The sequence below is a fragment of the Cetorhinus maximus genome, chromosome 8, assembly GCF_964194155.1.
Source record: "Cetorhinus maximus chromosome 8, sCetMax3.hap1.1, whole genome shotgun sequence".
Lineage (NCBI taxonomy): Eukaryota > Metazoa > Chordata > Chondrichthyes > Lamniformes > Cetorhinidae > Cetorhinus > Cetorhinus maximus.
In genome coordinates, this window is record NC_135886.1 from 79,928,344 (window position 1) to 79,945,293 (window position 16,950).

A 16,950-nucleotide genomic window follows, 5' to 3' on the forward strand; every position below is an offset into this window, starting at 1 on the left:
GCCAAGGATAGACATGTGGACATGAGAGCAGGGTGGTGTGTTGAAATGGCTAGCGACAGGAAGGTCTGGGTCATGCTTGCGGACAGACCGAAGGTGTTCTGCAAAGCAGTCACTCAGTCTGCATTTGGTCTCCACAATGTAGTGGAGACCTCATTAGGAGCAGCGAATGCAGTAGACCAAATTGAAGGAAGTGCAAGTGAAGCACTGCTTCACTTGAAAGGAGTGTTTGGGCCCTTGGACTGTGAGGAGGGAGGAGGTAAAGGGGCAGGTGTTGCGCCTTCTGCGATTGCGTGGGAAGGGGATGAGGCATTGTGGGTGATGGAGCAGTGGACTAGGGTGTCACAGAGGGAGCGGTCCCTACGGATTGCTGTCAGCGGGGTGAGGGGAAGATGTGTTTGGTGGTGGCATCATGCTGGAGTTGGTGTAAATGGCGGAGGATGTTACTTTGAATGCGGAGGCTGGTGGGGTGAAAAGTGAGGAAAAGAGGGACCCTATCATGGTTCTGTGAGGGAGGGGAAGGGGTGAGGGCGGATGCGCGGGACATGGGTCGGCCAGTGTTGAGGGCCCTGTCAACCACAGAGGGGGGAAACCTTGATGAAGGAAGACATGTCAGAAGTGCTGTTTTGGAAGGTGACATCATCAGAACAGATGTGACAGAGGCAAAGGAACTGAGAAAATGGGATGGAGTCCTTACAGGAAGCAGGGTGTGAGGAGCTGTAGTCGAGATAGCTGTGGGAGCCAGTGGGCTTGTAATACTGGTGGGCAGTCTATCATCAGAAATGGAGACAGAGAGGTCAAGGAAGTGGAGGGAAGTGTCGGAGATGGACCATGTGAAGGTGATGGAGGGGTGGAAATTGGAAGCAAGATAGATAACTTTTTCCAGGTCCAGGCGAAAGCATGAAGCCGCACCACCACAATCATCGGTGCACTGAAAAAAGAGTTATGGGAGGGGGCCAGAGTTGGACCGGAACAAAGAATGTTCCATGTACCCCACAAAAAGACAGGCATAACTGGGGCCCATGCCAAATTGGAGTTGCGTTTAAAAGAAAGGCTTGCAAATATACAGTGCATTTTATGACCACAGGATGTCAATAAAGTATTTTATAGTCGTTGTTGTGGGAAAGGCGGCAGCCATTTTGCAAAAAGAACAAGGTCCCACAATTTCTAACCTTGTCCATAATTGACAGGTAAGAGGCAGTCTTATGATATGCCAATGAGGCTCTGATGTTATGACCTGTAGGGCCTCCATGTTCCTAGCCTTGCCGGGTTCTTCAGTCAATTTCAACTTTCCAAGCTGCTGGTTAATACTGGGGCACTTGTCCCTGGGTTAGAGCTGTGTTACAGTTATTTCTTTTTCAGTGCCTGTATTCAGAATTTCTCCCTTCCCTCCCCATCACACATTCAGATCAAGCTGCATAATGCAGGTAACTGAACAAAGTAGTCTAAATATCCACATTCATTACAAATTGAATTGCCATTCCCAAATTTTTAATTCATTCTTCTCATTCTTGTCATTCTTCTCCCATGTTGTTTAAAAGTTAATATAAAGGTTTGGAAGTTTTACATTGACACATACCTCCATGAATACTGATGGCTTGGTTAGGTGGAGCAGACACACTTTCAGCTCTTCTCCCCGATATTTAATTGAGAACATATCAAACCCTATAGCTTCTGGAATTGCTAAAACAATCGAGATTACCCAAATGGCAGTTACTTCCACTGCTTTCCTCAAGGGAATCCCAATCCCCTGGACTCGGCTCCAAGAGGCTACCGCTCGGTACCTGCAAATAAATCTTCTCGTTAAAACATTTTCATTTTTAGGAAATATATTCACAAAGACAGTTATGATGCTCGGTCTTTTTGTGATGCACCTGCCCCCTCATGATCGTCTCAGCGCAAGATAATGCTTCTGATAATTAGCGCCAACATAGTGGAATTCATTAATGGGATTTTAAAAACATACTAGTTGCTTTCCCATGGTGCTGCCATGGACAAAATAAATTGTGTCTTCATGTAACTGTGAGACTGATTTCCTAATGTAGCATTTGGGGTGCAGTCCCATCTGGCAACACACAAAAGCTGGGTAGACCTCCATTTACTCTCCACTAGACTCCCAATTCTGTAAGAGGAAAACCTTTGCTAGCTTTTCAGACAGTATGTCTAGTGTACACTGATCTTGTGCTGCCAAATTAATGTAAATGCATGAGAATTTACCCGTAAAGACATCCCTGTGCTCTTTGAAGGCTCATCTCTTGATACGCTGAATATCTGTGGAGAACAGGTGCTTCTATTTTCAAGGAGAAGAGTCCTAGCCAGCTCATTCTTTCCTGATCATTGCATCCTGACAATTTTGATAACATCCTTGTAATAATCTTCTCTGCACTTACGCCAGCGCTTGAATTTCCTATTGTATGCTGGAGTCCAGAACCCTGCGCGGCATGTGTGTGATCTCACCAAGCTTCTGTATGAATTTAACATTACCTTCCTGCTTCTGGGTCATGAAGTGCCTGTTAATGATGCCAGCAACTCTGTGTCTGTGTTAGCTGGCTGCTTCTGTCTGCTACATGGCTGTCCTACAGTTCTCTGAGGTGGCTGACAGGGTCATCACCCTGAATGAGCAAGTCCTCACCTGACTCTTCCTATCATTCCCCAGGAATGCGCCTCCTGGATGATCAGGAACCATGATCAGCATGGGAGAATGACTTTGGCTACAACAACAATGTGTATTTATATAGCACCTATAATGTAATAAAACCTCCCAAGGTGCTTCACAGGGACATTATAAAGCAAAATTTGACACTGAGTCATAAACTTCGATATTAGGGCAGATAGCTAAAAGCTTGGTCAAAGAGGTAGGTTTTAATAAGGCCCATCTTAAAGGAGGATGAGAGGTAATGGGGAAGAGAGGTTTAGGAAGAAAATTCCAGAGCTTAGCAACTGATGGCCTAGCAACTAATGGTAGAGCAATTAAAATCAGGGATCCTCAAGAGGTTAGAATTAGAGGAGCACAGATACCTTGGAGGATGTGGGTTGGCGGAGATTTCAGAGATGGGGAAGGCCAAGGCCATGGAGGAATTTGAAAACAATTATAAAAATATTGAAATCGAGACATTTCTTGACCAGGACCCAATGTAGGTCAGCTGGCACAGGGGTAATAGATGAATGAGACTTAGTGTGAATAAGGACACAGGCAGCAGAGTTATGGATCTTAAGCTTATGGAGGTTAGAATGTGGGAGGCCAGCCAGGAGGGTGTTACAATAGTCAAGTCTAGAGGTAGCAAAGGCATGGATGAGGGATTTCAGCAGCTGATGATCTGAAGCAGGGTCAGAGTTGGGCAATGTTACGGAGATGGAAATAGGCGGTGTTAGAGATGTCACAAATATGTGGTTGTTAGCTCACCTTGAGGCCAAATATGACACCAAGTTTGCCAAGTCTGGTTCAGCCTCGGACAGTTGCCAGGAAGAGGGATGGAGTCAGTAGCTAAGGAACAGAGTTTGGAGTGGGAACTAAAGACATGGGGAGAATTTTCTTCCCATCCGGGGGGGTTGGATGGGAGAGGGCGCGGACGGGCGCGCAGCTGATCGCCACCTGCAATTGGTTGTGTGCCACCATTTTACGTGGGTGGGCCAATTGAGGCCCGCCCAGCGTGACGCACACCCGGAAGTCCTGTGTGCTCCCTGTGCAGGCGGGGGAGTAGGCTGATTCGGGGCCTGCGCTCTTTTGTGCGTGCGCGCGAAAGAGCACAGAAATCTCCCTGAGGCAAAGAGCTGCCTCAGGGAGATTAGTTTGATCTTTAAAAATTTTAATAAAGACAGAAAAATTTTTTTAAGACATGTCCCCTCATGTGACAGTGTCACATGAGCTGGGACATGCCAAAGAATTTTATTGAAAAATTTTATTAAACTTTAAAAACCTTCATGGAACCTCATCCCATCCGTGGATGAGGTTTCATGATAAAAGCGAAGGCCGCCTGGGCTCTTCGCCTGCCCGCCAACCTTAAGGTTGGACGGGCAGCTCAGTTAAGTATTTTAATTGATATTTAAACGGCCTTAATAGGCCTTTGACAGTTTGGCGGGAGTGCAGCCAACTCCAGTGCGTGCCCGCCGAACTGAATACCTGAATGCCGCGCAGTGACGTCAGGACGCATGCCCGACATCACTGCACGTCATTTTATGCATCGGCGAGTGGGGCCCGCCCCCACTTGCTGACCCGAAGATTCTGCCCCATGGCTTTGTTCTTGCCAATATACAATTAGAGGAAATTTATGCTCATTCAGCACTGGATGTCAGACAAGCAGTCTGATTAGTGATCAACAATACCACAAAAAAACATGAGGCCTGCCATCAGGGTGACCTCACACCAATCCCTGTGTGTATAGACCAGAAGTTAGAGCCTCCTGTAAATGGGAGCCCAAGTTTTCAATAGTGCTTAGGACTTGTGTTCACAGGATGCACGGGAGACACCATACATTTCATTATACTTTGCATATTTTCTTGCATATTTTGCCAATGTTGGTGCAGTTCTTTCAAGCAACTCTGAAGATTCACTTCTGATTGAATCAAGAAATGGCCAACCACATTGTATAGAGCAAAGCACTTGAGCCCTGACAGCAAGTTAGCTGTGGTGCTCCAGAACTCGCTGTGCTTGTAACCAAGCTGTTCCAGTACAGCTACTACACTATCATCTACCTAACAAGGTGGAAAATTGCCCTGGTTACGTCCTGGTCACAAAAAGTAAGACAGATTCAATCCGGCCAATTACGGTCCTTTTAGCTTACTCTCAATCATCAGCCAAACGATGGAAGGTGTTGTTGATGGTGCTACCAAGTGGCACTTACTCAGCAATAACTGCTTACTGATGCTTAGTTTGTGTTCTGCCACAACCATTCAACCCCAGATCTCATTACTGCCTTGGTCCAAACATGGAAAAAATAACTGAATTCCAAAAGCAAGGCAAAAGTGTTGGCCCTTAACATCAAAGTGACATTTGACCAAGTGTGATCTCAAGGAGCCCCAGTAAACTTGAAGTCAATGGAAACAAGGGAAAACTCTCCATTGGCTGGAATTATATTCAGCACAAAGGAAATTAGATATGGTTTTTGGAGTCCATACATCTTGGCACCAGGCCAACCCTGCAAGAGTACCTCAGGCTGGTGTCTTCGGTCCAAAAATCTTCTGCTTCATCAATGGCCTTCCCTCCATCATCAGGTCAGAATTTGGGATGTTTGCTGATGAATGCATAATGTTCAGTTCCACTTTTAACTCCTCAGATAATGAAGTATAGTCCATGCATGTATGAAGCATGACCCTAACAACATTCAGGCTTGGGTTGGTAAGTGACAAGTATCAATTGTATCACAGACCAATTGTACCAATGACCATCTCCAATCACCTCTTCTTGATATTCAACCACTTTAGCATTGCAAAATCCCTCAGCATAACACCCTGGGAGTTAACATTGATCATAAACTTACATGGACCTGCCACATAAATGGCTACAGGTGCAGAAGTTTAGTTTTTGTGGTGAATCACTCACCTCCTGACTCCCCAAAGCCTGTCTACAAGGCACAAGTTAGGAGTGTGATGGAATATTCTACACTTGACTGGATGAGTACAGCTCCAACAACATTTAAGGAGCTCGATACCATCCAGGATAAAACAGCCCATCTGTCATGAAGCTATTAATTTATATATTATTTTGGAAAATATTTTTCTTTTAAATAGAGGTTTGGTCTGCAGGTGTGTCTTAATTAGATTAAAGTCAGCTATTCTGGGTGCTTTGATATGTACTAGTTTGAGATGTAAACAGAGAGGTAGAGTGTATTTGGATTTTTTTGAATACAGCATTCAAGAAGTGGGGTGAAAATTTGACACCTTTCTTGCAGCTACCAAGCAATATGTTTATATTACTAATAAAATTGGTACAATGAATGGTGTTTCATTGTTAAAAGATAAAGTTCAAAGAGACTGGTGAGACAATGTGAATTTGAATTCAATCAGTGGTGGTAGGTATAACTTCAGTAGCTTTCGGGTGTGCAGAGCAGAGGCAGCTGTAAGCCTCCAACTGGCTCCAGAGTGAAAAGAACCTCATTTTGAATTTGTAAGGTGAAAATGCTTTGCCTGGTGTCTGGTTAAGTCTATGGGTTGCTGTTGCCTTAATGGAGATTAGTTTGGGAATTTGTTAAAAGTTATGACAGTAATAATTTGTAGCCATGTGTATATATTTTAACCTGTGTAAATTAATAAAATGTTTCAATTAGTTTAATGTAAGGCCTCGAGAACAGGTGGTCTGATTCCTGAATTTAGAGTTGCATCTCAAACATAACACTTAAAATTATAGGTTATGACAGTGTTTTAGAGTTTCCTTCTGGGAATTTTAAATAACTCAGCTTTACCAACTGCACCAGTCATAACACCACCTGACTAGTGCCTCATCCCCGATTGGCACACAGTGACAGCAGTGTGTACCAGCTACAAGTTGCACTGTACCAACTTGCCAAGGCTTCCTTGATACCACCTTCCAAGCCTACAACCTCTACCATCAATACAAATGAGGGCAGCAGGGTCATGGGTCTGAATTTTCTCTCCAGGGTTGGGAGCACAGAATCAGGACATTTCCCGACTCTGCAGGCGCGACTTGGGAGAAAGTGCCCTTTGGTTCCAGGGGGGTGATAACTGGAGTCAAGCTCACTGCCCCAGGAAAGAGTTCAGAGGTGGGCTGTGCAAAAGGCCACCTCGGTGATTCGGGACTTTGTCCTAGCTTCAAAAAAGTAATGAAACAAAAACCATTCGTTCAGCCCTTACCCCTCCCCACACAGCCCCCATGTCCAATACATGCTAACACACCCCCATATCCCCTCATACCATCCATGCAAACCTATGCTCCTCCACCCATCCTCCAAAGGCCCCTCATACCCTCCATGCCAATATATGGCCCACCGCCCACCCCACATGGCTGCTCATACCTTCAATGCCAATAGGTGCCCCACCAACCACCTCGCATGGCTCCTCATGCCTCTATGCCATCTTATGGCTTTCTACCTTCTTGTGGGGATGTTCGCTGATGATTGCACGACGTTCAGCACCAGTCGTGACTCTGCAGATACTGAAGCAGTACATGTCCAAATGAAGCAAGACCTGGTCAATATCCAGACTTGGGCTGACAAGTGGTAAGTATTTGTGCCACACAAGTACCAGGCAATGACCATCTCCAACAAGAGAGAATCCAACCATTGCTCCTTGATGTTCAATGGCATTACCATCACTGAATCTCCCACTATCAACATCCTGGGAGTTACCATTGACCAGAAACTGAACTGGACTAGCCATATAAACACTGTGGCTACAAGAGCAGGTCAGACGCTAGGAATCATGCGACGAGTAACTCACCTCCTGACTCCCCAAAGCCTGTCCATCATCTACAAGGCACAAGTCAGGAGTGTAATGGAATATTCCCCACTTGCCTGGGTTGGTGCAGCTCCCACAACACTCAAGAAGCTTGACACCATTCAGGACAAAGCAGCCCGCTTGATTGGCACCACATCCCCAAACACTCACTCCCTCCACCATCGACGCACGGTAGCAGCAATGCGTACCATCTACAAGATGCACTGCAGGGATTCACCAAGGCTCTTTAGACAGCACCTTCCAAACCCACGACCACTGCCATCTAGAATGACAAGGGCAGCAGATAGATGGGAACACCACCACCTGGAAATTCCCCTCCAAGTCACTCACCATCCTGACTTGGAAATATATCGCCGTTCCTTCACTGTCGCTGGGTCAAAATTCTGGAATTCCCTTCCTAACAGCACTGTGGGTGTACCTACACCACATAGACTGCAGCAGTTCAAGAAGGCAGCTCACCGCCACCTTCTCAAGGACAAGTGGAGATGGGCAGTAAATGCTGGCCCAGCCAGCGAAGCCTACATCTTGTGAATGAATAAAAAAAACCCCACCCCATGGCCCTTTATCACCCCATGCGAACTTAGTGCCAGCTCATGCCAACCCATGTCCCCCACCCATCATCCTTTGCTCTTACATCCTCCATGCCAATTCACCCAGTACCCAGAAGTGCAGCTGCCTTGATGAATCACAGATGTGCAAACTACAACCCACCCCTATTCTACCTTCCTGCCCCAGCGTCTGGGGGCGGGACTTCTGGATTTGGGCCTCTGGCGTTATTTTGGATAAGCCGGACACCCTCTCCTTCATGGTGAAAATTCAGGCCTATATTCCTGTTCCTTCATTGCCGCCGTGTCAAAATCACTTCACTGTATGAACTGCAGAAGTTCAGGAAGTTCACCACCACCTTCTTAAGGGCAATGAGGTTTCCAAATGCGGAGTCTTACTCTAAAAGATTTATTCGAGATAAACATGCTTACAGACAACATTCATGATGATGTGAAGTCTGCGAGAAACCTCATGTTATGATTGCTGAGCTCAATAAGAGCTCAGTAGGAGGGTGATCAGTCCCAAGTCTTCCTAACTTTGAGTTACAAGATTTCACTTTTATCCCTCAGCTGCACTTTCACCTCACTTTGCATCGATTATTCTAAGATTAGGCTAATTTACATTAGTTCACCTGATTCCAAAGACTCACCATCTGGTATAAGAGAGTAAAAGTTCTAATTGGGCCTCAGGGCATAACATAAGCCATCTATCCCCTCACATATACATATGCCGAAAGTGCAACACATTTTTTGTTTTAAAGTCAGGCAGGAGGTGGTTAGATAGGGAGGCATCGCAGCAATGCTGTCATTTGGTATAGGATAGTTGGGAAGGCAGCCAGTTAGGTTAGACACAGAGGTTAGATTGGGCAGATTGGGGGTAGACTGAGGAAAACGGCTTTCATAAAATACTGTAGTTAAGCTGGAAAAAACAGACTAAAAATTAGAAAGCTGCCCATTTTGTGTGTTTTTTGAGAGATTTGATTGGTATGTGGTGTCGAATTGGGATGATTAGTTCATGCTAAGCATGTGACATACACTGAGCAATATTGAAAATTCATCCACAATAACCACGTGGCCTCATATGAATATTCAAAGTTGACAGGCAGGAAAAGACCAGATAGTCCATCAATTGTCTGTGCTTTTTGTACTATTATGTGCATGTTACAAGTAAATGGTTTGCTTTTATACGTACAGTTAACCATTATATTTGGCAGTTAGCCCACATATCCATACAAACACAGATAATGGTGAGTGAATATAATCACACAAATACACAGACACATTTGTATAGCATAAGCTTAGGAAATTTGTGCTGTGATAGATTGCAATGGGAACACTTTCATTGTGGTTGTGATGGTTTTTGTGGCATCTGACTTTTCTGGACTTGAACCTGGCATAGAAATAATGCCACTTTAAGATCAATGTTGAAGACACAAATCACCATGTTTTTATAGTGTATGAAATGCCTTCATGCATAATACAACACCTACTATTAAGTTATGACATCTGAGTATGATCAAGCCAGCTGGCAGTCAGGAGATCAGAGCAAATCCTTAGTCCATACTTAACAAGGATGATATCATCTACTTACCTTCCAGTCCATGATGGCTTGTTATGGATTGCAAATTTAGTTTTCATTACCTTTTTTTAAAGTAAATATGCACGTTGGAACATAATATTATTTTGCAAATGGCTGGTGACTGGAATATTGTCATAATGTACACAAATACATTCACAACATCAATGAAAATCATGCAATATTCTTTACTGTATTTTTAGAATGGAGAGTATGCTATTTACAAAGAACACTTCTGACATTTGGTTTTAGGAAATTAAAAGTAAACCTGGCATTGAGTTTAAGCACAGGTGCTTTATCTTATTGATGCTGAGATGGACCAGAAGCTTGGCACATTTGGTAATGAGCACAGTGTCTTGACTAAGGCCAACAATTATAATATATTCAGGGAAAATACATAAATATTTTGCCCTTATCCCAAACAGACAGGACTAATATCTGGAGTTAAGAGTGGCTACTTAAGCCAGGTAGAGATTTTGTTCAATATACTATCTTTTTGCCAAATGGTATATTGGCAGCTAGCAATTTAATTTAATTCAGTAATAAACTGTCTGTTGAATGCTGTGATCACCACAGTAATAACTGCTTCTTCCACTAGTTAACTGTTTAAACAAGGTCAAAATAAAATAATAGTGTCTGAGAGCTCCTTTACCTGTCAATACTCAGTGCACACAGACTGAGGACTGTGATACCAACGGATGCCTTTTGGATAAATGGTACAAGCTTGCATATTTCAACGCCAAAAGGCCAGTCTACAGCCAGTAGCTATTTAAAACAAAAAAAAGAAATTGAATGCTATTAAGACATTAAAACAACTATAACTTATATTTATATAGCACCTTTAATGTAATGAAACATCCCAAGGCACTTCACAGGAGCATTATAAAACAAAGTATGACACTGAACCACATAAGGAGATATTAGATCAGATGACCAAAAGCTTGGTCAAAGAGATAGCTTTTAAGAAGTGTCTGAAAGGAGGAAAGCAAGGTTGAGAGGCAGAAAGGTTTAGGGAGAGAATTCCAGAAATTGGGGCCTAGGCCACTGAAGGCAAGGTCACCAATGGTGGAGCAATTATAATTGAGAATGCACAAGAGGCCAGAATTAGAGGAGCACAGATATCATGGAGGGATGTGGGGTAGGAGGACATTACAGAGAAAAAAAGGGGCAAGGCCATGGAGGGATTTGAAAGCAAGGGTGAGAATTTTAAAATCAAGATGTCGCATGACCGGGAAACAATGTGGGTCAGCGAGCTCAGCAGTGAATAGGGGAAGGGGACTGGCTGCGAGTTAAGACGCAGGCAGCAGAGTTTTGGATGACCTCATGTTTTCGGAGTGTAGAACATGAAGGACCAGCCAGGAGTGCATTAGAATAGTCGAGTCTAGAGTAATGAACCATGGGTGAGGACAGAATCATATAATAATGGGAAAAAACAGTCATAAGTGCATGAAAAGTTTTGTCCCATAATATTCTACAGCCAGTAGCCATTTAAACCAAAAATGAATGCTATTAAGACATTAAAACAACAATAACTTATATTTATATAGCACCTTTAATGTAATGAAATGTCCCAAGGTGCTTCACAGGAACATTACAAAACAAAGCATGACACTGAGCCATTTCCAGTGATACCAGGCTGATTTATGAAAAATATAGTTTTATTCCCACAAATTATAAAATTCTCAGTCTTGGCTGAATCGCCCTGAGAGCTGAAGGATAAGGAACTGCACCCCAGGTTGGATGGAAGGACAATCAAATTAATTTACTCTTCAGTGGAGATGCCTTATGTGGAATTCCCACAAGGAAAGTGTCAATTGGTAAGCTATATCCATAACCAGAATTTTCTATGTATGATATATAAGGAAAAAAAAAATCTCCGAACAGTAAAGAGCTGTATGGCAGGAGGTCCCAGGAAGGTAATCTGCTTGAAAACCATGGGGCTGGTAAAATCTTCCAGTACCGCAGATTAGATTGTTCTCCAGTTTATATGATTTGGGAGTGAATTAATTAAACTATGCTCAATTAAAAAAAAAAAATCTGAAATATTACATTATTTAAAATTATTTAATTTTGTTTCAAAGCATTTTATAGCTATTTTTCAACATATGACCCATTTGACAAGACATGGCCCTTTGTAACTGTTTAGTCACGTCATTACATTTCAGTTTCCAAAATTTCCTTTGACATTTTAGGATGAACCATCCTGTATGCAGCAACTTCCTACAGAAATTTATCGATGATACCCACTCAAATGGTTAATGTCAGTGCTAAGAGAAACAGCTTGGACTTGGTGTTGGTCAAATTACAGTTACTTTGTAATCTAAAATGGGCAAATAATATTTTTTTAAAAACAAGCAGTGGAGATGGTGGGTCCTAATAAAAGCAAAAGTACATCATTGGCATGAATCTCGTTTGTTCCATTCAATAGAAAAAAACTCTTATTGCCATTGTAGGCTGTGCAAGAAATAGACAATGTCAACCCTGGGGCATGAGGACATAGTTGATGAGGACATAGTGGTGATGAGCACCACACCTGGAAATTGCAATAGGTGGGGGCCATAAAAGCAGTGAGAGTTCAAGAGAGCAAGGGTCCAGAAAAGCGGTGAAAGCTCAGTGGGAGTTCAGGGCCATAAGAGTGACAAGAGGTCAGTGAGCAGAGGGGCCAGAAAAGTGATGAGAGTTCACTGAGCAGTGGGGTTAAAAAACAATGAGAGTTCAGAGAACAGTGGGGTTAGGAAAACGATGAGAGTTCAGAGAGCAGTGGGGTTAGAAAAACGATGAGAGTTCAGAGAGCAGTGGGGTTAGGAAAATGATGAGAGTTCAGAGAGCAGTGGGGTTAGAAAAGTGATGAGAGTTCAGAGAGCAGTGGGGTTAGGAAAACGATGAGAGTTCAGAGAGCAGTGGGGTTAGAAAAACGATGAGAGTTCAGAGAACAGTGGGGTTAGAAAAACGAAGAGAGTTCAGAGAGCAGTGGGGTTAGGAAAATGATGAGAGTTCAGAGAGCAGTGGGGTTAGAAAAACGATGAGAGTTCAGAGAGCAGTGGGGTTAGGAAAATGATGAGAGTTCAGAGAGCAGTGGGGTTAGAAAAGTGATGAGAGTTCAGAGAGCAGTGGGGTTAGGAAAACGATGAGAGTTCAGAGAGCAGTGGGGTTAGAAAAACGATGAGAGTTCAGAGAACAGTGGGGTTAGGAAAACGATGAGAGTTCAGAGAGCAGTGGGTTAAAAAGTGATGAGAGTTCAGAGAGCAGTGGGGTTAGAAAAACGAAGAGAGTTCAGAGAGCAGTGGGGTTAGAAAAACGAAGAGAGTTCAGAGAGCAGTGGGGTTAGAAAAGCAATGACAGTTCAGAGAGCAGTGGGGTTAGAAAAACGAAGAGAGTTCAGAGAGCAGTGGGGTTAAAAAGGGATGAGTTTTCAGAGAGCAGTGGGGTTGGAAAAGCGATGAGAGTTCAGAGAGCAGTGGGGTTAGAGTTCACTGAGCAGTGGGGTTAGAGTTCACTGAGCAGTGGGGTTAGAGTTCACTGAGCAGTGGGGTTAGCCACTATGGAGCCTATGGACAGTTGGAACTTCATTTGGAAACAAAAATCGAGGTGACATTACAGGAAAGTTGTAATTTGATTGGGCAGTGAGTATTGCTGCTTAGGGACTGATTCTAAACAACTGGCAAATTAAAAATGATAATAAGTAGTAACATCTTTTATTTTTAAGTAAGGTTTATTACTACTATTAATGTGTATTAAGCATTAGCAGGAATTATCAGTATTAGTAAGGTTTATTAATATCATTAAGGTTTATTAGCAGTAGCAAGGTTAACTAATAAAAAAAGAAATGGCACAGCCGCTGTGACCCATAGAATGCACTTTCTGTTCTATGTGGAAACTCCAGGATGATTTCTGTGTCCTGGATAAGCATTTGTGCAGGAAGTGTAGTCAGTTACAGCAGGTTGAGCTCTGGGTTTTAGAACTTGAGCAGCAGCTGATGTCACTCTGGCACATCCGCGAGGTTGGGAGTTTCATGGATAGCAGGTTTATAGATAGCACAACCCCCAGCTTAAGTGCATGCAGGAAGAGAGGGAATGGATGACCACTATACAGTCAAAAAGGAATGGGCAGGTAGTGCAGGAATGTTGTGATTGCACCCCGCTCTTCAACCAGTATACAGCTCTGAATACTGATGAGAGTGATGGTTCATCTGATCCTCATAGCTCAGCTGCACAGGGGTTACAAGGAAATCTGGAAGAGCAATACTGATAGGTGATTTGATAGTTAGGGTAGATAGGCATTTCTGTGGCCGCAGATGTGAACCCAGGATAGTGTGTTGCCTCTCTGATGCAAGGTCAATGATGTCACTGAACGGTTGCAATTGTGGTCCACATTGGTATGAACAACATAGGCAAAAAGTGGGATATGGTCCTGCAGTCAGAATTTAGGGAGCTAGGCAGGAAATGAGCAAGTACGGCCTCCAAAGGAATAATCTCTGGATTACTCCCAGTACCACACGCAAGTGAGTATAGAAATAGGAGGATAAAGCAGATGAATGCGTGGCTGGAAAGATGACGCAGGAGGGCGGACTTTAGATTCTTCAGACATTGGGACTGGCTCTGGGGGAGATGGGGCCAGTTCGGACCGGACAGGACTGAATTCCTTGCAGGCTGTTTTTCTAGTGCTGTTGGGGATGTTATAAACTAACTTGGCAGGAGTGTGGTAACAAAGAGATAATATCATGGAGGAATACCAAGGTGCATAGAATACTGGGAAAGATAGATAGCATTAGTATAAGGAACAGTAAGTTAACACATGGGGTGCGAGTAAGGGAGAGAGTAATAAAGCCTAAATCAGGGTTACTGTGCATGCATGTGAATGCATGAGGCGTGGTAAATAAGATTGATGAGTTATAGGCACAAATTACCATGTGGAAATATAACATTGTGCCCCTCAAGCCTGCTCCACAATTCAATAAGATCATAGCTGATCTGATGTGGCCTTAACTCCACTTTCCTGCCTGACCCCCATAACCCTTGTCTCCCTTATCAATCAAAAATCTGTCTAACTCGGCCTTGAATATAATTAATGACCCAGCCTCCACTGCTCGCGAGGGGAGAGAATTCCAAACACTAATGACCCTGTGAGAGAAGAAATTCCTTCTCATCTCTGTCTTAAATTGGGAGACCAGTTTTTTTGAAACTGTGCCCTCTAGTTCTAGATTTCTGTACATGGGGAAACATCCTCTCAGCATCTACCCTGTCAAGCTCCCTCAGAATCTTACATGTTTCAATGAGATCACCTCTCATTCTTCTACGCTCCAGCTTTGGGTAAGAGATGTAGGAAGCAATAAAATAAGGAAAGACAAATAATTTATTGAGGAATGGGGAAAGGGTCTTTAGTGTTGCACCCTGGAGGCATGATCAACAAAGACTCTAGATGCTCTTCAGAGAGAGTATTATAACTGGAACAGAGATTATTCTAGCTTTGATAGTCAATATTAATTTGTGAGGAACATCTGACAAAATCCATTGGAATAGTTTAATTATCAGAATGATGAGGTTTACCAGTTTTTTCCTTGACTAGAAAGTCTTGAGAAATCAAATGAAATTTTCTTCAATCCCAAAAGAGAAGGGTCTTTGAGGCAAAAACATGACTGAAGAATCTTTAGTGGGTGTTTGTAAACTCAGGGAGGTGACAAGACAGATGAATGATGGGAAGGAGTTCTGGAAGGTGGAGGTATATTTGCTGAAGGAGTGATGCAGAAGGATGGGGTAGCAGGAGTAACCCTACGTCAGCGGATATGCACAGGAATATACAGCTGGAAAGGATCACAATAATAGTGGAAGATGTCATAGGAAGATTTGAAGGTGAGAAAAAAGATTTAATATACTTTCTCTGGGGCATGGAAAGCCAGTGAAGGATGAGAGCATATATCTGTTTTAGTATGTGTTGGGCCATGAATTGTGGCATTCTGATGAATTATGTTTTTTTTAATATTCATTCACAGGATGTGGGCTTCGCTGGCTGGGCCAGCATTTATTGCCCACCCCTAGTTGCCCTTGAGAAGGTGGTGATGAGCTGCCTTCTTGAACCGCTGCAGTCCATGTGGCATAGGTACACCCACGGTGCTGTTAGGAAGAGAGTTCCACAATTTTGACCCAGCGACAGTGAAGGAACGGCAATATATTTCCAAGTCAGGATGGGTGAGTGACTGGGAGCGGAACTTCCAGGCAGTGGTGTTCCCATGTATCTGCTGCCCTTGTCCTTCTAGGTGGTAGTGGTCGTGGGTTTGGAAGGTGCTGTCTAAGGAGCCTTGGTGAGATCCTGCAGTGCACCTTGTAGATAGTACACACTGCTGCTACTGTGCGTTGGTGGTGGAGGGAGTGAATGTTTGTGGATGTGGTGCCAATCAAGTGGGCTGCTTTGTCCTGGAAAGTGCCCAGCTTCTTCAGTGTTCTAGGAGCTGCAGTCATCCAGGCAAGTGGGGAGTATTCCATCACACTCCTGACTTGTGCCTTCTAGATGGTGGACAGGCTTTGGGGAGTCAGAAGGTGAGTTACTTGTCGCACGATTCCTAGCCTCTGACCTGCTCTTGTAGCCACAGTATTTATGGCTAGTCCAATTCAGTTTCTGGTCAATGGTAACCCCCAGGATGTTGATAGTGGGGGATTCAGTGATGGTAATGCCATTGAACATCAAGGAGCGATGGTTGGATTCTCTCTTGTTGGAGATGGTCATTGCTTGACACTTGTGTGATGCGAATGTTACTTGCCACTTGCCAGCCCAAGCTTGGATGTTGTCCAGGTCTTGCTGTATTTGGACATGGACTGTTTCAGTATCTGAGGAGTCGCGAATGGTGCTGAACATTGTGTAATCATCAGCGAACATCCCCACTTCTGACCTTATGATGGAAGGAAAGTAATTGATGAAGCAGCTGAAGATGGTTCGGCTGAGAACACTACCTTGAGGAACTCCTGCAGTGATGTCCTGGAGCTGAAATGACTGATCTCCAACAACCACAACCATCTTCCTTTGTGCTAGGTATGACTCCAACCAGCAGAGAGTTTCCCCCCTGATTCCCATTTACTCCAGTTTTGCTAGGGCTCCTTGATGCCTACTTGATCAAATGCTGCCTTGATGTCAAGGGCAGTCACTCTCACCTTGCCTTGGGAGTTCAGCTGTTTTGTCCTGGTTTGTCCTGGTTTGAACCAAGGCTGGAATGAGGTCAGGAGCTGAGTGGCCCTGGCAGAACCCAACCTGGGCGTCAGTGAGCAGCTTATTGCGAAGCAAGTGCCGCTTGATAGCACTGGTGATGACCCCTTCCATTACTTTACTGATGATTGAGAGTAGACTGATAGGTCAGTAATTGGCCAGGTTGGATTTGTCCTGCTTTTTGTGTACAGGGCATACCTGGGCAATTTTCCACATAGCCGGGTAGGT

At 43.9% G+C, this 16,950-nt stretch overlaps 1 protein-coding gene across 2 annotated transcripts in view; it reads right to left on the bottom strand.

The window, feature by feature from the left end:
* Positions 1-16,950, bottom strand: part of LOC144683763 (endothelin receptor type B-like) — a 50,399-nt gene that overhangs the window by 10,122 nt on the left and 23,327 nt on the right. For both annotated transcript variants that reach the window (XM_078547132.1, XM_078547133.1), the window contains exons 3-4: positions 10,181-10,293; positions 1,577-1,781 (exon numbers count right to left, since the gene is read on the bottom strand). In XM_078547132.1, the coding sequence (XP_078403258.1) occupies positions 1,577-1,781; positions 10,181-10,293 (318 nt within the window). The remainder of the gene's footprint in view (positions 1-1,576; positions 1,782-10,180; positions 10,294-16,950) is intronic.